Genomic DNA, 22,955 nt, shown 5'->3' with positions numbered 1-22,955 from the left:
ACACACACACACACACCCCAAATCACAACTGGAAGAACATTGAAAGAAGAGGTCATGGGTTTCTGAGGGAACAAGGAGAGGTTTATGGGAAGGCTAGGGAAGATGTGCCCACTCCCTGCAGGGCAGCTGTTACTACGCCTTCCTTGAGGAGCTCAGGGCTGCCTGGACCCAGTACTCACAGAAGCATCATCAGCCCAACATCTGGCCCAAAGCACCCAGAGTTTGCTTCAGCCAAGGGACTTGGTTTTGTGCTGCAACATGCTTCAGTCTGTATGGTCGGCTGCTGAGCTGAGAGCTCTGTCCCCAACACTCACTGACATGATGGGGTGTGTGCACAGAAACAAGGGGCAGACACCGACCAGCCCTGTGCCTGCTGCCCAGGGCCTTGTAACCACAGGGGCAGTGCAGACCCACCGAGGGGATGAGAGTTTACCTCTGTTGTAGTGTTTGTCTTTTCTTTTTTTCATTCTTTCACACCCTTTGCTTTTCTTCTTTTAAACTAAATACTATTTTCCTTTATTTACCCACTGCTTTGTAGAGAGGTTTTTCCTCAATACATTATTTTCTTTTTATTGTATTTAACTTATTTTCTCTCTTTTAGTGGTTCTAATAATCAAATTCTCTTCTTCCTGCCCTTTTACCCTCTTTCTCCTTCCCCTCTGTCTCTGTGTCTTTCTCTGTGAATCTATCTCTGCCTCAGTCTCCCTGTCGTCTCTCTCTGTCTCTGTCTCTCTTTGTCTCTCTTTGTCTCTGTCTCTGTCTCTGTCTCTGTCTCTCTCTCTCTCTCTCTCTCTCTCTCTCCCCTCTTCCACTTTCCCTTACTCTCTGCCTTTTGGGCTCAAACTTGCTTTGCAGCTGGTAATCACCTAACTTTCTGAGAACACTCAGCCTCCACCTTCCAGAGCTGAAAGGCAGAGTTGGGGATCAACCCTCAATCTGTCTCATTCAGAGGCTCATAATTATTTGGGAAACTATAATTTTTATACAAAGATCTAAATGTCTGGAGAAACATTGTTTTTCCAAACATCACATGCCCCATGTGAAATTTTAATATGTAAAAGTCCCAAGATCATTTTCTGTATACTATGAAAATCAGGTCTCTAGGAGCCAACACGTGGTTACATTCACAGACCATACTCCATGCAGTGATTACATTGGTCACTTTCATCCAAAATTTAAAAATACTCTAAACATGTATAATATAGTTTACTGAAAGCAAGGTCACCAGCACTATTAAGCAATGTGCGTTGATCACTTAAATTCTACACAGAGAGGAGCACTGTTAGAATTTGAAATGTGCTTTGGTAAATATCTTTCCAGACATTTAATATCTGTGGCTCAGCAACCCACAGGTTGGAGGTCAATCCACATACTCCTGCCTCTCAGGGGACAACACATGCAACCCTTGCATGACTATGCACAGAGTATGTCTCTTTCCACTTAATGCTGTAATTCTCCATTATAGGGATGGACTGTGTTTGTTTAGTCAGCTTCCTTTTCAACACTGTAACTATTCCAGCTCTTTGCTTCTTAAAATCTACAGTGACCATTTTTTTGAGAACAGATTCGTCATTGTGTAATTAGATTCTTTATGACCCCAAATCAGTATGTTTTGATTAAGTCTGCAATTTAACTTTTGTTCGTTTGCCAGATTGCCAAGCTCCGTCCCACAATAACACTATCTTGGCGTTTTTTCTTTTCTCTTTCCTTTCATTCTCTGCCAAACAATAAAATGATAAGCACTGAATAAATTTTAAATTCCCAGTGAATTTAGTCAGATATCTCAATACCTTCCATTGGTATTTGTTGATATATTATCTTGCCAGTAGGTCTCAAATTACAAGATTATAAAATACTTGCCTTTGTTCTACTAACTCTTGATTACATAGCTCCCATTGGCTCTTAATCAGTACTTCTTATCCAACATGGCTACAAATCATACCCTCTATATCTCTTATTATGCAACTCCCTATTTGTTCTGAAATGAGTTAGGCCACTTTCATGCAATGAACTGCAGTCAGTTTTGTATTTAACTCAGATCTCCCATACATCTATGTATCTTGTTTCTCTTTTGTGTGAGTGTGTGCATGCATGTTTGTTCACAGGCATGTGTTCATTTAGATGCCGAAGGGAGGCCCCAAGTATCACTCCTCAATTGCTGTCCATCTTGGGTCGTCTGTTTGTTTGGTGTTTTGTTTTGTTTTTGATTTTGATTTTGTTTTTTATATCTCTCCCTGACCTAGAGCTTTCTAGTAGGCTAGGATGATCCTGCCTTCCTGTCTCTCTTCCTTCCCAGCACTAGGTTTACAGGTCCACACTGCATTGTGACCTCTTATTTGGCTCCTGCATAGCAAAACTTAGATCCCCCTGCCGCCATAGCAACTTCATGTTCCCACGGGCCATCTTTTTCCTCAACATTTACCTCTCTTCATTCATTCATGGATCCATATAATTTTCCATTTATTATTTTATGCAATTCTCAAAGCGTTGTTAAAATTAACAAAAACATGGGAGAACTAAAGAAAGTGGATTTCCTAATGTACTTGAGGTTAAAATTGCAAAACTTTGAAAATGTTGCTGCACCCCATCTCCATTCAAGAGCACTTATATGAGTTCAGATGCACTGAGGCAGCGGACACAAGGTGAAAATAACTGGGTAAGCATTGGCCGTCTTCCCCAGCATCCATTTTTATAAATACTCAACAAATGCTCACTAAAGCCTCATGGCCAACAATCTTCTGAAAAAAGAATTATCCCCTTAAATACATAACAAGTTATTTCTCACCTTGATAGGAAACTGAAAATCTATTTATAAATCACTTCTGAGATAGTTTGGAAAAATTGTGATCCGCATGGCTCTGTAATTTTGAATCCAATATTTAAAGAGCTGTTACAATCCATGACACTCATCATAACTACATGTTTACCACTTTAACTCTCTAAGGCTAGAGACATTCTGGAAGTGTGGAGCTAAATCTATAATGGAAAGAATATATCCTTGGGAAAGAGCTGTCAGACCTCAGTTGACATATATGATGGTTTGAGTGAAAATGTCCCCTGAGTTTCCAGCATTTGAATACTTGCTCTCCAGTTGGCAATGTTGTTTGGGAAGGCTTAGGAGATGCATCTTTGATAGAAGAAGCATGTCAATGGAGGCAAGATTTCAGATTTTAAAGACTAGCACCATTTTGACTTTGCCCTCTGTTTCATGTTTACCACTCAAGATGGAAGCCTCAACTTCCTGTCTCCATGCCATCTTTCACTTTGCCATGATGGACTCAAATTCTCTGGGACTGTAAGCCTAAATAAACTTCCTTCTCTAAATTGGCTTTGTTACTGTCATTTATCAAAGCAGCAGAGAAGTAACTTGTACAATATGAATGTTCTATTTTCATATTTAAAAAGCAGTCTGATCAAATCAAGTTACCACATTAATATGCATAGAGGCATGTCCATTGAAGAACATTCCTTTTATCTATTAATTTCCTAAATGTGTCCCCAGAAAAATTAATGACAGATACAGATATGATTCAGAGGAATCTCTATGGCAATCAATACTCATGTGAGAAGTTATCAGCCTTTAGGACAGGAGAGGCAGGAGGAGTAATAAAGATACTTCTCAATGTGCTATAGGACCCACTGGACAGTCCCATGTCAGAGGCAGTCTGCAGAAAGCACAGGCAGTTAGCTTGGTCCCGCATGATAGCACCTTTAATTTAGCTGGCAGAGGTGCCTTGCATAGCTGTCCCCTCTGAACAAAGCCATCTTGGATATGGACAAAACTACGGTGAACTGGGACTTACTTTTTTTTTTTAATTAAAAAATGGTGAAAGCAAGAGAAATAAAATGATTTATAGAAAGTCCATAGAAACATTCTGTACCTATCCCTTTTTTGATTAGAGAGGTGGCAGGGAGCCTGGCTCATTAGGCAAAAGTAATGAGCCAGGCTACATGCCATCTCTAATTAGAGAAAAGATACAGTAGGTACCATCATACCTATAGGCTGATGGAGTATGGCTAGACATTAAAAACATCCTTTTCTCCTCGCAGCCCCTAAATACCCATAATATGAGTGGAAAAAAAAAGAAGTTATAAAAAACAGATATTTGTGAGAAACCATTTCCTATTTCTTGTGCTTTAATGATAGGTAAAAAAAATCCTTTTCATGGAGTTCAAAAATAAATATCATTTTCAGATTAAAATGGCCTTTTGAAGCATCAATTCAGCATTTAGTGCATCGAAGTAGAACAGAGTCAAGTCATTTTAGCCCCACAGTGCAAAGGAGACAAATTTAGAGTGCTCACAAACACTCTTAGCAACACTTAACACGAGGGAAGACTTTTAGAAACACTAGTGGGGGTTAAATACCTAATAAGGTTCACAGGGTTTAAACATGTTATTCAAACTTTCTCTGTGCAGAGGACTGAATTTTTTTCCCAATATGCTCATTATTGAAACCAAGTTTCTAAAAACACCAACTACTGAGTTTACTTTTCCTGTGTTTATCAGATCTAATATATACAAATTGATATGATTTTTAAAAATTTTATACATGTATGCAATTCATTTTAATCATATCCACAGCCCAGTCCCTTCCCCTCAGACCCTCCCCCTCAGACCCTCCCTCAGACCCTCCCCCTCAGTTCCTCCCCCTCAGACCCTCCCCCTCAGACCCTCCCCCTTAGACCCTCTCTCTCAGACCCAGCCCCTCTCCCTCAGCACCTCCACCCAGCTCTCCTCCACTTGTCTAGATACTTCTTACATCTCCCTCCTAACTTCACAGAGGTAGCCAGCAGCTCTCTAGAGTGTATTTGAGCCTGATCCACAGGAGGAAATTCATACCTAGTCTTACAAGACCCATGTCCAAGGAAGCCATAGTGTCTTTGGTGGAGATCTTATTGACCTGGTCATGCTAACCCATATTGTTGTCAAACTCCCTTAATATTTTTGTTTACATCATAGGTTGGGGATGCTTTCAATCTTGGTCAGCAAAGCTTCCAGAAAGTATTGGTTAATGCAGAGACTCCTAACTCTTCAAAGTGTTAAGAATGAGCAATTGCGAGTGCCAATTGATAAGACATCTATTTGTATCACTTCCTCCCCAGTTGCTGACAGAATCTCTTGGAAGAGGAGACAGAAAGGATGTAAGAGCCAGATGATGAGAGAAGAGCAGTACAAGCTGGCCCTGGACATGACAGAGCTGCTGCACACACCAGCTCATAGAGGATGTGCTTACCCATGAAAGGGGGCTAAATGGTCGTCACAGGTCAAGTTTGCAGCGCAGAGAAGACAGGGCATCATGATGCCCTCCCCTAACTGTGGACTCAGTGACAGTTGATTACTGCTGAGCAATTGGACACTTCCTTTACTTTGGGTGGAGGGAGACCATACTGGGTTATTTTTTTTAATTTTAGTTTTATCGACCTTTTTGTTTTTCTCTATAATAATCATTTTGATCAACCCAACTAACTGTCTCACAAGAAGACAATGCATATTCAAAGATACTATAATTCAAATTACTAGATATGTCAGGGACAGTCTGGAGATTTCCTTGCCCAGTACCATAGCACCATAGCCCAGGCTATCCTCAAATTCATTTGCATAGCCTAGTCTCACAGCAAACATGGGATCTTCCTGCTTTACTCCCTGGATTATGTACTGCCCTGCCAAGGCTGGTTGTCACTTATTGTTCTTTTAATATATAATAACCAATATATTGTAAATATATATGATCTTATACGTTTTTTCTAATAGACTTGTATATAATGCATTAAACACAATAATAAATTAAAAAATCAGAAACTGAACAGAGTTAGATATTTTTTATCAGAGAAGTAAAATTGTTTTAAACTCATTCCTATTTGTCAAACACAAAACTTCAGAAATTTAGTCATCATTTTTATTGGAGTCAAACCACCAAAGTATGAACATTTTATAAGGCAAAATAGCATGGTGGTGGTGCTAAGTGGTGTTTAATAGGGGAGCTAGAGAATAAACCCAAAGTCTACATGTTCTTCTTGGGTTTTCTTTAAAACTTCTCTTTTAAAAATGCCAACTACAGGCATTCTGGGAGCGCACAGCTTGCTCAGGTGGCACAGAGCTTAGGTTCCAGTCCTGAGGCCTCTGGCGGGAGCCCTCAGATCTCTCCACTTCCGGATCCAGATCAGCTTGGGCTGCAACACCACATCTCCAGGTCCTGCAAGAGGCAAGAGGGGCTTCCGGGCGGCCAGCAGGGAGAAGTCAGTGTGCTCTGGTGAATCCAGCGAGCCCCGGCAGGAGCCTCCAGATGTCTGCTTTGGGATCTGAACAGCCTGGGCCACAGCACTCAGTCTCCAGGAAGTGCAGGAGACCTGGTGTGCACCTGGAGGCAGACTGGGAGCTCACAGCTTGCTCCAGTGGCACAGAGCTTAGGTTCCAGTCCTGAGGCCTCTGGTGGGAGCCCTCAGATCTCTCCACTTCCGGATCCAGATAAGCCTGGGCAGCAACACCACATCTCCAGGTCCTGAAAGAGGCAAGAGGGGCTTCCAGGAGGCCGGCTGGGAGGAGTCAGTGTGCTCTGGTGAATCCAGCAGGCCCCAGCGGGAGCCTTCAGGTATCTGCTTCGGGATCTGAACAGCCTTGGCAACAGCACCCTGTCTCCAGGCAGTGCAGGAGGTAAGCTGTGCACCAGAGGCAAAATGGGAAGGGGCAGCTTGCACTGGTGAGTCCAACATTGACAAGACAAACTAACACCAGTGAGAAATAGATGGCAAAAGGCAAACGCAGGAATGTTACTAACAGAAATCAAGGCAATATGGCAACATCTGAACCCAATTCTCCTTTACCAGCATGTCCTGGATACCCCATCACACCAGTAAAACAAGATTTGGATTTAAAATCACTGGTCATGATGCTGGTACAGGAACACATGAAGGACATACATAAAGAAATTCAGGAGAAAATGGATCAAAAGTTAGAAGCCCTTGCAAGGGAAACACAAAAATCATTGAAAGAAATCCAGGAAAATACAAAAGCCAATAATGAGGAAACGCAAAAAAAAAAAAAAAAAAAAAAAAACACTTAAAGAAATACAGGAGAACTTTGGTCAACAGGCTGAGGTCATGAAAGAGGAAACACAAAAATCTCTTAAAGAATTACAGGAAAGCACAAACAATCAAGTGAAGGAGCTAAGCAAAACCATCCAAGACCTAAAATCAGAAGTAGAAACAACTAAGAAAACTCAATGGGAGACAACTTTGGAGATAGAAAGCCTTGGGAAGAAATCAGGGGACATAGATGCAAATATCAACAACAGAATACAAGAGACAGAAGAAAGAATCTCAGATGCTGAAGATACCATAGAAACCATGGACTCAACAGTTAAAGAAAATGCAAAACGCAAAAAGCTTGTAACCCAAAATATCCAGGAAATCCAGGACACAATGAGAAGACCAAACCTAAGGATTATAGGCATAGATGAGAGTGAAGAAGACAACTTAAAGGGCCAGCAAATATCTTCAATAAAATTATAGAAGAAAACATCCCTAACCTAAAGAGAGAGGTGCCCATGAATATACAAGAAGCCTACCGAACTCCAAACAGACTGGACCAGAACAGAAATACTTCCCGTCACATAATAATCAAAACACCAAATGTACTAAACAAAGAAAGAATATTAAAGGCAGTAAGAGAAAAAGGCCAAGTAACATATAAAGGAAGACCTATCAGAATCACAGCAGACTTTTCACCTGAGACTATGAAGGCTAGAAGATCCTGGGCAGATCTCATGCAGACTCTGAGAGAACACAAATGCCAGCCAAAACTACTATATCCAGCAAAACTCTCAATCACCATAGATGGAGAAACTAAGATAATCCATGACAAAACCAAGTTTACCCAATATCTATCCACAAACCCAGCCCTACAAAGGATAATAGGAGGAAAACACCAATACAAGGAGGGAAACTTCACCCTGGAAAAAGCGAGATAGTAACCTTTCATCAAACCCAAAAGAAGTTAACCAATCAAATTTAAAAAATAACGTCAAAAATGACAGGAAGTAACAATCACTATTCCTTAATATCTCTTAACATCAGTGGACTCAATGCCCCAATAAAAAGACATAGACTAACCGACTGGATACGTAAACAGGACCCTACATTTTGGTGCTTACAGGAAACACACCTTAGGTCAAAGAAAAACACTACCTTAAAGTAAAAGACTGGAAGACAATTTTATAAGCAAATGGTCTCAGGAAACAAGCTGGAGTAGCCATTTTAATTTCAGATAAAATTGACTTTCAACCCAAAGTCATCAAAAGAGACTCTGAGGGACACTTCTTGCTGGTCAAAGGGAAAATACAACAAGAAGAACTCTCAATCCTGAACATCTACACTCCAAATGCAAGAGCAACCTCTTTCGTAAAAGAAACTTTATTAAAGCTCAAAGCACACATTGCACCTAACACAATAATTGTGGGTGACTTCAACACTGCACTTTCCTCAATGGACCGATCAGGAAAACAGAAACTAAACAGGGACACAATGAAACTAATTGAAGCTTTGGACCAATTAGATTTAACACACACACACACACACACACACACACACACACACACACACATATATATATATATATATAACATTCTATCCATATATATATATATATATATATATATATATATATATAACATTCTATCCTAAAGCAAAAGAATATACTTTTTTCTCAGCACCTCATGTTACCTTCTCCAAAATCGACCATATAATTGGTCACAAGACAGACCTCAACAAATATAAGAAGATTGAACTAATCCCATGCCTCCTATCAGATCACTATGGAGTAAAAGTGGTCTTCAATAGCAACAAATACAACAGAAAACCCACATACACGTGGAAACTGAACAATATTCTACTCAATGATACTTGGTCAAGGAAGAACTAAAGAAAGAAATTAAAGACTTTTTAGAACACAATGAAAATGAAGACACAACATACCCAAATCTATGGGACACAATGAAAGCAGTGCTAAGAGGAAAACTCATAGCCCTGAGTGCCTCCAAAAAGAAAATGGAGAGAGCAGACACTACCAGCTTAATGACACCTGAAAGCCCTGGAACAAAAAGAAGCTATTTCACGCAGGAGGAGTAGAAGGCAGGAAATCATCAAACTCAGGGCCGAAATCAATCAAGTAGAAACAAAGAGAACCATACAAAGAATCAACAAAACCAGGAGCTGGTTCTTTGAGAAAATCATCAAGATAGATAAACCCTTAGCCTGACTAACCAAAGGGCACAGAGACAGTATCCAGATTAACAAACTTAGAAATGAAAAGGGAGATATAACAACAGAAACTGAGGAAATTCAAAAAATCATTAGATCCTACTACAAAAGCCTATACTCAACACAACTAGAGAATCTGGAGGAAATGGACAGTTTCCTAGACAGATATCCGACAACAAAACTAAATCAGGATCAAATAGATCAACTAAACAGTCCCATAACACCTGAAGAAATAAAAAGGGTCATAGAAAGTCTCCCAACCAAAAAAAGCACGGGACCAGATAGCTTCAGTGCAGAGTTCTATCAGACCTTCATAGAAGACCTAACACCAATACTCTTCAAACTACTTCACAAAATAGAAACAGAAGGAACTCTACCCAACTCGTTCTATGAAGCCACAATTACGCTGATATCAAAACCACACAAAGATCCAACAAAGAAAGAGAACTTCAGGCCAATTTCTCTTATGAATATTGATGCAAAAATACTTAATAAAATTCTTGCCAACCGAATCCAAGAACACATCAAAATGATCATCCACCATGATCAAGTAGGCTTCATCCCAGGGATGCAGGGATGGTTCAATATAAGGAAATCCATCAATGCTATCCACTACATAAACAAACTCAAAGAAAAAAAACATATGATCATCTCATTAGATGCTGAAAAAGCATTTGACAAAATCCAGCATCTTTTCATGCTAAAAGTATTGGAAAGAACAGGAATTCAAGGCCCATACCTAAACATCGTTAAAGCAATATACAGCAAACCGGTAGCCAACATCAAGCTAAATGGACACAAACTTGAAGCAATCCCACTAAAATCAGAGACTAGACAAGGCTGTCCTCTCTCTCTCCATATCTTTTCAATATAGTACTTGAAGTTCTAGCTAGACCAATTAGACAACATAAGGAGGTCAAGGGGATACAAATTGGAAAGGAAGAAGTCAAATTATCACTATTTGCAGATGACATTATAGTCTACTTAAGTGACCCGAAAACCTCCACCAGAGAACTCCTACAGCTGATAAACAACTTCAGCAAAGTGGCTGGTTATAAAATCAACTCAAGCAAATCAGTTGCCTTCCTATACTCAAAGGATACGCAGGCTGAGAAAGAAGTTAGGGAAATGACACCCTTCAAAATAGCCACAAACAATATAAAGTATCTTGGTGTGACTCTAACCAAACAAGTGAAAGATCTATATGACAAGAACTTCAGGTCTCTGAAGAAGGAAATCGAAGAAGACCTCAGAAAATTGAAAAATCTGCCATGCTAGTGGATTGGCAGGATTAATATAGTTAAAATGGCCATCTTGCCAAAAGCAATCTACAGATTCAATGCAATCCCCATCAAAATCCCAACTCAGTTCTTCACTGAGTTAGAAAAAGCAATTCTCAAATTCATCTGGAATAACAAGAAATCCAGGATAGCTAAAACTATTCTCAACAACAAAAGAAATTCTGGGGGAATCAGTATCCCTGACTTCAAGCAATACTACAGAGCAATATTATTAAAAACTGCATGGTATTGGCACAGTGACAGACAAGTGGACCAATGGAATAGAATTGAAGATCCAGAAATTAATCCACACACCTATGGTCACTTGATCTTTGACAAAGGAGCCAAAAACATCCAGTGGAAAAAAGATAGCCTTTTCAACAAATGGTGCTGGATCAATTGGAGGTCAGCATGCAGAAGAATGCGAATTGATCCATTCTTATCTCCAAGTACTAAACTTCACTCCAAGTGGATCAAGGACCTCCATGTAAAACCAGACACACTGAAACTAATAGAAAAGAAACTGGGGAAGACCCTTGAGGACATGGGCACAGGGGAAAAGTTCCTGAACAGATCACCAATAGCTTATGCTTTAAGATGAAGAATTGACAAATGGGAACCTCATAAAATTACAAAGTTTCTGTAAGGCAAAGGACACTGTTAAAAGGACAAAACGGCAACCATCAAATTGGGAAAGGATATTCACCAACCCCACATCTGATAGAGGGCTAATATCCAATATATACAAAGAACTCAAGAAGTTAGACCCCAGGGAACCAAATAACCCTATTAAAAAATGGGGTACAGATCTTAACAAAGAATTTTCACCTGAAGAAATTCGGATGGCCGAGAGGCACCTTAAGAAGTGCTCAACATCATTAGTCATTAGGGAAATGCAGATCAAAACAACCCTGAGATTTCACCTTACACCAGTCAGAATGGCTAAAGTCAAAAACTCAGGAGACAGCAAGTGTTGGCAAGGATGTGGAGAAAGAGGAACACTCCTCCACTGCTGGTGGGGCTGTAAGATGGTACAACCACTTTGGAAATCAGTCTGGAGGTTCCTCAGAAAACTGGACATGACACTTCCAGAGGACCCTGCTATACCACTCCTGGGCATATACCCAAAGGATTCCCCTGCATGCAATAAAGACACATGCTCCATTATGTTCATAGCAGCCTTATTTATAATAGCCAGAAGCTGGAAAGAACCCAGATGCCCCTCAAAGGAGGAATGGATACAGAAAATGTGGTATATTTACACAATGGAATACTACTCAGCAATCAGAAACAATGAATTCACAAAATTTTTAGGCAAGTGGTTTGATCTGGAAAATATCATCCTAAGTGAGGTAACCCAATCACAAAAGAATACACATGGAATGCAATCTCTGATAAGTGGATATTAATTAGCCCAGAAGCCCTGAATACCCAAGGCACAAATTGCATAACAAATGACTCCCATGAAGAAGTATGGAGAGGGTCCTGATCCTGGAAAGGATTGATCTAGCATTGGAGGGGAATATAAGGACAGAGAAAAAGGAGGGAGGTGATTGGAGAAGGGATGGAGAGAAGAAGGTTTATGGGACATATGGGGAGGGGGGATCCGGGAAAGGGGAAATCATTTGGAATGTAAACAAAGAATATAGAAAATAAAAATATTAAAAAAAAAGAAAAGATGAAGCTCAGCCACGCTGTTACATTGTATCCCCATATCCAGTCTAGACAGAACAAAGACCCAAGTTATAGATACAGAATAATAAGGCTTTCAGAGTAAAACCAAAGAGAATACATTCTTCATGACGTCAAAGTGTGTCAGCACTAGAGATGCTGTGACTGTTCGGATGTGCAGAGAATAGTGTCAGGAGAGACTCTGACACTGCAGATGCCAGTTCTTGGTTCAGAAACTAACATACAGACATGCAGGGAGCGCGAGACACAAAGCATGATAGGTATGAAAGAAAGATCTGTAAAGTGGTTTTTATTAGAATAGACTGGTACTGTGTGTCAAAGTTTACCTTTAAAGATGATGAAACTGTAACCTATACTTGAAAGCTAATGCCTGTCAATCATGTATTCATCAAAGACTTACATTCAAAAAAGTAAAGATCTTCTACAAATTAGTAAGAAGAAGACAAAGTATCCAATCAAAAATTGGTCCAAAATAATCCATCTAGAATAGGAAAGCATATTTACATGGCAAGACACAGTGTCATTAATCATCACAAAATGCACCACCACAGGCCATGTGGCATGTCCAGGGAGGGCAATGGTGCTGGTAAATAGTGAGCTGTCACAACACTCAGAATCACTAATTGTGAAAATTTTCTCAGGAAGGTTATTTGGAAGTGTTTTCTGAAGCTAGAGATCTTGCTGCATACAGTATGGCTAAATAAGATGGAGATAGTCCTAACAGGAAGTTAGCGTGCTCCCTGCAGGTCTGCATGTCAGTTCCAGAACAGACATCAGGCATCTATAGTGTCAAAGTCTCTCCTGACACTATTCTGTGCACATCCATACAGAGCACAGCATCTCTAGCGCTGATCTTTGAAATGGTGGAAATATTCTCTACTTGTTTTCACACGAGAGCTATGCAGATGCATAAAATACCTAAACTTACCAAGTAGGGGCTGGAGAGATGACTCAGTGGGTAGACTGCTTAGGCTTTCCAAGTGAACCTGAGTTCAATTCCCCTAGTCTGCTGTGTGCAACCACTTATAACTCCGGTTTCCATGGATCTGATGCCATCTTCTGGTCTCTGTGAACACCTGCACTCAAGTACATATACTCCACCCCACCTGCACATGTATTCTAAGTAGTAAAAATAAATCTTTTTTTATTCGATATATTTTTTATTTACATTTCAAATGATTTCCCCTTTCCTGGCTCCCCACTCCCCGAAAGTCCCATAAGCCCTCTTCCCTCCCCCTATTCCCCCATCCACCCCTTCCCACTTCCCTGTTCTGGTATTACCCTACACTGCTGCATGTAGCCTTTTCAGAACCAGGGGCCACTCCTCTGTTCTTCTGGTACCTCATTTGATATGAGGATTATGTCTTGGGTATTCCAAGTTTCTAGGCTAATATCCGCTTATCAGTGAGTACATACCATGATTGATCTTTTGAGACTGGGTTATCTCACTTAGTATGATGTTCTCCAGCTCCATCCATTTGTCTAAGAATTTCATGAATTCATTGTTTCTAATGGCTGAATAGTACTCCATTGTGTATATATACCACATTTTTTTGTATCTATTCCTCAATTGAGGGACATCTGGGTTCTTTCCAGCTTCTGGCTATTATAAATAGGGCTGCTTTGAATATAGTGAAACATGTACCCTTATTACATGCTGGGGAATCCTCTGGGTATATGCCCAGGAGTGGTATAGCAGGGTCCTCCGGAAGTGACGTGCCCAGTTTTCTGAGGAACTGCCAGACTGATTTCCAGAGTGGTTGTACCAACCTGCAACCCCACCAGCAGTGGAGGAGTGTTCCTCTTTCTCCACATCCTTGCGATGCTGTCTCCTGAGATTTTAATCTTAGCCATTCTGAATGATGTGAGGTGAAATCTCAGGGTTGTTTTGATTTGCATTTCCCTAATGACTAATGATGTTGAACATTTTTTAAGATGTTTCTCAGCCATCCAAAGTTCTGTACCCCATTTTTTAATAGGGTTATTTGGTTTTCTGGGGTCTAACTTCTTGAGTTCTTTGTATATATTGGATATTAGCCCTCTGTCAGATGTAGGGTTGGTGAAGATCTTTTCCCAATTTGTTGGTTGCTGATTTGTCCTTTTGATGGTGTCCTTTGCCTTACAGAAACTTTGTAATTTTATGATGTTCCATTTGTCAATTCTTGATCTTAGAACATAAGCTAATGGTGTTCTGTTCAGGAACTTTCCCCCTGTACAGATATCCTCAAGAGTCTTCCCCAGTTTCTTTTCTATTAGTTTCAGTGTGTCTGGCTTTATGTGGAGGTCCTTGATCCACTTGGAGTTGAGCTTAGTACAAGGAGATAAGGATGGACCAATTTGCATTCTTCTGCATGCTGACCTCCAATTGAACCAGCACCAATAATTAGGCCAATATACTGGATCTATTGGCATCCCTTTCCCATAGAAAAACAATAGAAATACCACATACACATGGAGGCTGAACAATGCTCTACTCAGTGATACCTTGGCCACAGAAGAAATAAAGAAATCAAAGACTTTAGAATTTAATGAAAATGGCGGCACAATATACCCAAATCTATGGGACACAATAAAAGCAGCACTAAGAGGAAAACTCATAGCCCTGGGTGCCTCCAAAAAGAACTGGGAAAGAGCATACTAACAGATTAATGGCACACATGAAAGTTCTGGAACAAAAAGAAGCTAATTCACCCAGGAGGAGTAGAAGACAGGAAATCATCAAACTCAGGGCTGAAATCAATCAAGTAGAAACAAAGAGAACCATACAAAGAATCAACGAATCCAGGAGCTGGTTCTTTGAGAAAATCAACAAGATAGATAAACCCTTAGCCAGACTAACCAAAAGAGTACATAGACAGTATCCAAATTAACAAAATTAGAAATGAAAAGGGGGATATAACAACAGAAACTGAGGAAATTAAAAAAAAAAAACATCAGATCCTACTACAAAAGCCTATACTCAACACAACTGGAGAATCTGGAGGAAATGGACAATTTCCTAGACAGATACCAAATACCAAAATTAAATCAGGATCAAATAGATCATCTAAACAGTCCCATAACTCCTAAAGAAATAGAAAGGGTCATAGAAAGTCTTTCAACCAAAAAAAGCACAGGACCAGATGGTTTCAGTGCAGAATTCTATCAGACCTGCAAAGAAGACCTAACATCAATTCTCTTCAAACTATTCCACAAAATAGAAGCAGAAGGATCACTACCCACCTCCTTCTATAAAGCCACAATTACGCTAATACCAAAACCACACAAAGATCCAACAAAGAAAGAGAACTTCAGACCAATTTCCCTTATGGACATCGATGCAAAAATACTCAATAAAATTCTTGCCAACCAAATCCAAGAACACATCAAACCGATTATCCACCATGATCAAGTAGGCTTCATCTCAGAGATGCAGGGATGGTTCAATATAAGGAAATCCATAAATGCAATCCACTACATAAACAAACTCAAAGAAAAAAAACTACACGGTCATTTCTTTGGATGCTGAAAAAGCGTTTGACAAAATTCAGCATCCTTTCATGCTAAAAGTCTTGGAAAGAACAGGAATTCAAGGCCCATACCTAAACATAGTAAAAGCAATATACAGCAAACCAGTAGCCAACATAAAAATAAATCTTCAAACACATCATCAAGCTATATTTCTAGGGCCAGCATTCTACCTTGCGTGGATGTTTTGACATGAATCAAAGAATTAAATAATAAATGCATGAAGCAAGTTAGCATGCTATATAAAAGACTGGAGAAAACATTCAACATGATATTCTTAGGCATATTTATTAACTTTACAAATAAGTAGGGATCATGTGGTATAATTTTGGAAACATATCATGGATAAGGAATCTTCAAATAAAATGAATAAAATCAAGGGGTGTGTGGAAAGCTAGTCAGCTAGTTGACCTCAGTAAAGTCCAGCTCAATCTACATCAACACACAACAGCATTTTTCTCATAGAATCCTCAGTCTCTCTCTCTCTCTCTCTCTCTCTCTCTCTCTCTCTCTCTCTCTCTGTCTCTCTCTCTCTCTCTCTCTCTCTCTCTCTCCTCTCTGTCTCACACACATACACACACACACACTCACATACACATGCACACAGACACACAAAGACATACACGTATGCACAAATACATATACACATGCACACAAACTCTCTCTCACACACACATACATACACACACGCGGACACACACACATGTTTAACACAACAATACCCTTTCAGTAAGAGTTGTAAATCTTCACAACTTTCTGTTGCTATTTATTAGAACAACCTTTTTGCTATGTATTAAAATATAAAGCAGCCATATACTTCAACCCAGCCCTTCTCCTTCCATGGATGTATGAGAGGAAATAATTGCAGACATTAGCAATAGCTACACTTACCAACATGATTTAGTATATGCTACATGTGGTGCTTTGAATTGCATTTGCTCATTTGACAATTAAGTAGCAGTTCTAGGTGTCTAGCACATGCCAGATGCTCGGGAATCAGTCACACTAATACTGTACACTGCATGGCTGCATTGAGTTTTTCAAGGCATCGGCATCAGCAGCATCTTGAAGCTGGTGTAACACTGAGGTAGTAGTAGCTTTGTCTGGTTACATAGTCAGTCAGTGATGACATCCATTTTGCCTCTAGGCAATTAGTACAAGATTATTGAGGAATTATATAATCATGTAAGGGTTCAAATACATAATATATATAAATATGACTTTATACACACATATATTGATGAAAATCTGGATGCATATACATACATATATATTAGTATATTATTTTCTGTCAAATAGGTTTTTGATCATCTGGAGACATTAGAAATTATTTAGAGATTCATTACAGGCCCTCGTTGTAGACGTATGTGGCAGCTATATGGTGGCACATGACATAAATCCTGAGAACAAAGAAGCCCAGTGCTGGAAGGGTTATTGACACCACATGTGAATCTTAAACATTTGGAGGGGAAAGGTCTATTTTTAGAGAGTTTAGTGAAGGCATGTGTCATAATTTCCTTTTGGGGAAAGTATATTTGTCACCATATATTTCATTGTATGGGTAAAAAAAAAATCTGGAAGAGTATGAAAAGTTAAGCTTTGTCTCTGAGGATGGAAATGTGTAGTTCGCAGAACTCCATGTTGCTTGGATTTCCTGATAATAAGCATGTATTATATAGTATTTCCAGTCTAAAGTTCAAATATTTTGAAGGCAATAATGTTGGGTATTTTGAGACAATTTTCATTTTGACTTTTACTCTTCTCAGTCTATAGTGTGAGCTACCTTTTAATCTGTATGTTCCCACAAATGTGGGAAATAGAAATGCCACAGATCAGATACGGAGCATGTTGAGAGTATGCCTCAGTTTCCACAGAATATGTTAGAGCTCCCATTCAGTAATACCCTCATAAAAATTCAGTGAGTCAAAAAACGAAAATATTTATTTTTGTACCTGTAGGTGGGGCTGGGGAGTGAACTTCCATATGTTTGCTTGTATGTGAATGCCAAAGGTTGACCTCTGATATCTTCCTCAGTAGCAATCCAGCTTAGTTTTTTGAGGCAGGGTTTCTCGCCAGTCCTAGAACCCACTAGCTGCGTTTTCCTATCTTTATTATTCTGAGTTGGGAATTCAGGCTCAGGATACCATGAATATATGAAGTTTTTTCATGTAGGGATTGAGTATACAAGTTTAGGTCCCCTTACTGACTGATCTGCATGGTCAGCTCTTATTTATTTATTTTAAAGAGATCAGAACAGAGACGTTTTCATTTTAAAGTTCCCCTCACAAGATGTGTCCATGTGGCATCTGTAACTGGGGCTCCTCAGAAGGTCTCTGTGGGTGGCATTAAGGATCCCGAGGTGGAACTCACCCTGAAAAAGATGGCTCTTTAATTTGATAATAACTTTCCTTAAACGTAAATAAAGGGAGAAACTCAAGAGGAGACCAAGTAAAGACAAAGTGGACTGGACAGTGGGACGTAGACTGGCTAGGTCAGCCTGCTACAACCAGGACACAGGCATAGAGTAGCTTCAGCCCTCAGATCCTCTAGAAGGAACCACAGTACTGAATCCCCATCACAGGTGGCAGGCATTGAAACATGTGAGAATCAATTCCTATTCTCCTAAATTTCTATGTTATCAGTGGGAATCTGTTACAGTATCCCTAGGAACAGAATGCATCTAAATATATGATTAATAATTTGCTTGCTTTTCAAAACCAGGACCTGCAATTTGGCTAAAGCAAAATAGGATTCTGAAGACAAAAAAAAATCTTACCGTTTAAACTCTGTCCTACTTGTATAGTGCTGGAGGTGGTGTCTGTGATTGAATCATGGAGGGTTCTTGTATCAAAGGCGGTACTGTTTGTCTCCAAACCGTCCACAAAGAAACTGACTTCCGTCTGGTGCACCTGTAACAGCAATCCCCGTCACTAAATGCACACACTTATGCTCGCCTCGAATAGCATGCCCACAGCATGTCTGTCTTTCCTTCAAGTCATCTCACTCTTTTCTCAGCTTCCTCTGGGTGGAAAATGGAAGCGATTTATTTTGATAGCAGGACAGTATCTCTGCATGTTACAAACCCAGATGTGAATCTATACACCGGGATTTTCATGCTATGATGACGTATTCTGGGATACTCATAGGGTTTGCATAGTGTTGTCATGTGTGTGATGATTGATAGCTAGGCTCTTAGAGCTTCCCAAGGGTTGTGTTATTTTTTAAACAGTAATGACATCATGTCCATGCTTAGAAACAAATTAATACATAAGGGGAGAGATATCCAAGCCCAGATATACCCCAAAAGTGGGTATTACCTGAATCACTAGTGCAAAATGCTCACCATAAAATCCTCTTTCTTTAGGTACTGGAGTACAGTTGATAATTTTAAAATATACTTTCCCACTACAAAATAACATTAAAAATTTGCCAATCACACTCTAAGTTGATAAAAAATAAATCAAACAATCTAACAGTTATCTATATCAGAGGAGAGACAACTTTTCCAATAAATACGAGGAGGATAATGCAAGTTAAGGAATTTGGTGTGGTGGCTAAATAGTTCCTTACATGTCATCAGCTCTGATGCATCATTGGCAGAGAAGCCATCAAAGGCACTTAAACAAATAGGCCTGAGTCAGTTTAACATTAAACACAAAACCAGGTGACCAGTCAGATATGACCCACAATCTGATGACTTCTGGGTTACAGTATAAAGAAATGAACATGCTGTATGATATGAATCACCAATCAGTCAACATTTTGGAGGCAATACCTTCTAGGTTGTGGTTATTCGTGATCTTTGATGATTACACACGGATTCAGAATAAACCAACTGCTGTTTAGGCACCAACTATAGTGTCTACAAAACAGTCCGTTTGTTGATATGTCTCTGATTGTAAAAGGCATTCAAATTATCAAAGCAACTCAAGTGGAAAGAGAAAGACCTGAGAGGAGGAAGGAACAGGCAGAGAGAGGGAGGAAGAGACTGGAGATGTACTATTAAATTAAAAGGCTGGTGTTTAATACTTTCATGAAGTTCAACCTTGGGAATTATTCTAGAACAGGGTTATTCTAAAATGCAGCTCTGTAGATAATGAAGTTTGAGTTAGATTTGCTTTAGATTCATTGATAAAACAGATGCACTAGCCTGATGTTCAACTTCAATAGTAAAGACAGCAATGTTTATGTGAGGTCAGAGGGCACGCAGACCTTTACCAGATACAAATTGCTATGAGCCTGGAAGGCTCTATGACTATTTGCAAATTACTGTGTCAATGTGCATTTTTATTTATTTTTTTGGTGTTTACAAATTTCATACATGCACATAATGTATTTTGACCAAAGCTGCCCCATTCCCTCTCCTGTAACCCTCCTCCAACCACTGATCCTTTCTAAAGTATTTCAACAGCCTCTCTGTTAAAATGGATTTGTAACACTGAAGCAAGGTAAAACCTTTACATTATTATGTGAATTCTTGTCATAGAAAGGGGGGACCTTTCCAGAGTTCCCACACTCAAAACCCAAACTCAGGAACCTAGGGGTCAGTGGTGTGACTGCTTGGTAAAATGAATCTCTCTTTAAAAAAATAAAAGAGTTAGGCACCATTGTAATTCTTTCTTCTAGCCAACTGTTTTCATTTTCATGTGTCCTTTCTGAAATAGACTGAGCCAGGATTGTATGAGAGTCCATTTTAAACAAAGTTGAAATAGACCTAAAGTCATACGCCAGTTCCTCATGAGTCCAGATCTATTTCTCTCCACTGAATAGTAGGGATGCGCCTTTTTTTCCCCTGGACCCCATTTTTCTCCGCCGGCTACTGTTATTTGGTGTTTGACTGTTATCGTTATGAAAGATACAGGCTCTTCCAGTTTGTTATTTGTAGTATTATCTCATGTTTTACAGCATCTTTGCACAACATGCAGGCTACATGAAATATAACTAGAGGAAAGTTCCCGGTGGTATTAATGCATAAAAAAGAACGTGGCTCCATCTCTACTGTCTTTACCCAGCCCAAAAACTGATGAACAGCCAATTTTCCTTTATCACATTAGCACAGCCATGAGGGAAACACATTTGTTCTCGTCAGTTACACTAAAGATACTATTACCAATCTAACATATACATGTTTTATATCAGCAGTATTCTCAGAGCTTGAGAGAGTCAACAATATATTAACAGGAGCATGACAGTTTATTTAAGAAAAGAAAATTGTCTGTGCAGAGGGACAGAAGTTAGAAATGTATGGCTGAAGCCCGGTGCCAGTGCTCTAATAAAGGTGATAATTCTTGTGCTTTCTTTATTGCAGGTAGCACTCCTGTGACAGCTCTGTCATATCATTCAAATAAAAATGTTGTCTTTTACAAGTTTAAGGCTACCTTTATTTTGAGTCAGATAGAAAGCACGCTTTTGATTTTCTGCGTTCTATCTGCCACGGCTGTTCAAGACCTTCATCACCTTCTGTTTTTATCAACTCAGCACGCCTTTGCCTAGTAGAGGAATTCAGTGTCAGTCACAGCAAATTCCAGAAGATGGTTTCGCTTGCCTGGCCCTTTAAAATGATTCATGGTGATCCCTAGCTGTTCTCTCTGCACCAAGCCCTCCCCGACTAACCATCTTTCTACAAATAAGATTAAATCTTTGGTTTTCTGAGCCATGTTTTATGTTATAAGATTGTCCAGACTATTTTACAATTCTGATCTGGAGCACCATCTAGGTGACACTGTGGAGACAATAGCGGCCTTTCTGTAATAGCTCATCCCAGGCTCCCCCTTGCTGGTTATTGCGGGGAATAGGAACGTAGACAATGGGGTTTCTGATTTGTGAAGAGAAAGCTTCCTGTAAAACCCTCATATAGCTCTCACTCTCCAGCCCTGGGCAGATGAGAGCAGCCTGCATACACTAATCGATGTGCTTTGAATGAGGAAATTGGCAAATCCAGCAGCATTTGCAGAGGGCTTTAAACTGACCCCCTTAGAGGGTGCGCAAGCACGTGGAAACACGCACAAGCCATCCTTGAGCCTTTATTCCATGGGAGCTCCTTGTTGTATTGTAACCACTGCTTAACTGCTCAATGCCCGTAAGAGGTTAGACTTACCCATTTGAGTGAAAAAGCGTACATGAAAATAGCAATAGAGTTCTAGGCACTAGCCTCCTGTGCTTATGCCTGATTAGTTAAGAATATATTTCAAAGGGCACAACAAGAAGGATTTGGTGGTGCACACTTGCAATCCCAGTACTTGTGATGCTAAGACAGAAGGATTGCTACAGCTGAATGCCAACCTGGACATAGCATAACTCTCAAAAACCCTAGAATACATGGAAGCTTATATGTAAATTTTATTTTACATATACTCATATTTATTTTATTATATTACATGTATACTAAATGAATTTTTTTTCCTGTCTGGGCTAGCAGTACTCCCATTAAGAGCCATAGACTATCTAAACAAAAACCCCAAACCCCAGGTTATGAGAGGTAGTGCTTTGATGTTGTTGTTGTTGTTTGAATTGTTGGTCAGGGATGCCTCAAGAGACTTCCAAATATCACAGGCTATTTCTGTTACCCTTGGCTGCCTAGGGAAGGCCAGTCCCTATTACTAAAGACACTGTACAGTTTGGACTTGGAACCTAGAGGACCCAAGCTGGATTTGACCTGAATGTCTCCCACATGGGGACTTCTTTCATGGTACTAGAATGTGTCATGCAAACTTCCAAACAATGGAAACAGCCATCAATATCCATCTATGGTACTTATGACTGACAGCAATGACCATGATAGAGTGATCATAAGGAGGAAGCTGTGGGGCAATCCCTGCCAGTAACCACAGCTCTCTAACCGGGCTAAGTGTCCACTCAACAAAAGGGAGACCATCCCTGGCACTGGACACCTAGACAAGTACTAAGGACCAGAGAAGACATGGATATTGGTGGAGAACCTTCAACCATCATTTCATTAGAGCAGTATAATCTCTAACCACATCTCATACTTGTCCTTATTCCCACAGATAAGTGTACTTTTTGCTTCTCAGCAAGGAAACTTCTCTTTGCAGAAACCATTACAAAAAACTACAGCTGAATACCTCAGAATTGTAGAGCCCACTCTCAATGGATATGTCTATAGAACACTCTAATGTTTATGGTTCAGAGATCATTGCAGGGGAAGGGACTGAAAGATTGGAAGAGACAGAGGATTAGGGAACTTGGTGTGAGACTATGT

The 22,955-nt window shown here is 39.8% G+C and overlaps 1 protein-coding gene across 1 annotated transcript in view; it reads right to left on the bottom strand.

The window, feature by feature from the left end:
• Positions 1-22,955, bottom strand: part of Ush2a (usherin) — a 723,091-nt gene that overhangs the window by 641,566 nt on the left and 58,570 nt on the right. Inside the window, exon 3 of the mRNA XM_052200359.1 lies at positions 18,513-18,645. Coding sequence (XP_052056319.1) covers positions 18,513-18,645 — 133 coding nt within the window. The remainder of the gene's footprint in view (positions 1-18,512; positions 18,646-22,955) is intronic.

Source organism: Apodemus sylvaticus, chromosome 12 (genome assembly GCF_947179515.1).
Source record: "Apodemus sylvaticus chromosome 12, mApoSyl1.1, whole genome shotgun sequence".
In the NCBI taxonomy this organism is placed as follows: domain Eukaryota; kingdom Metazoa; phylum Chordata; class Mammalia; order Rodentia; family Muridae; genus Apodemus; species Apodemus sylvaticus.
This window is presented reverse-complemented; position numbering and strand designations above follow the sequence as displayed.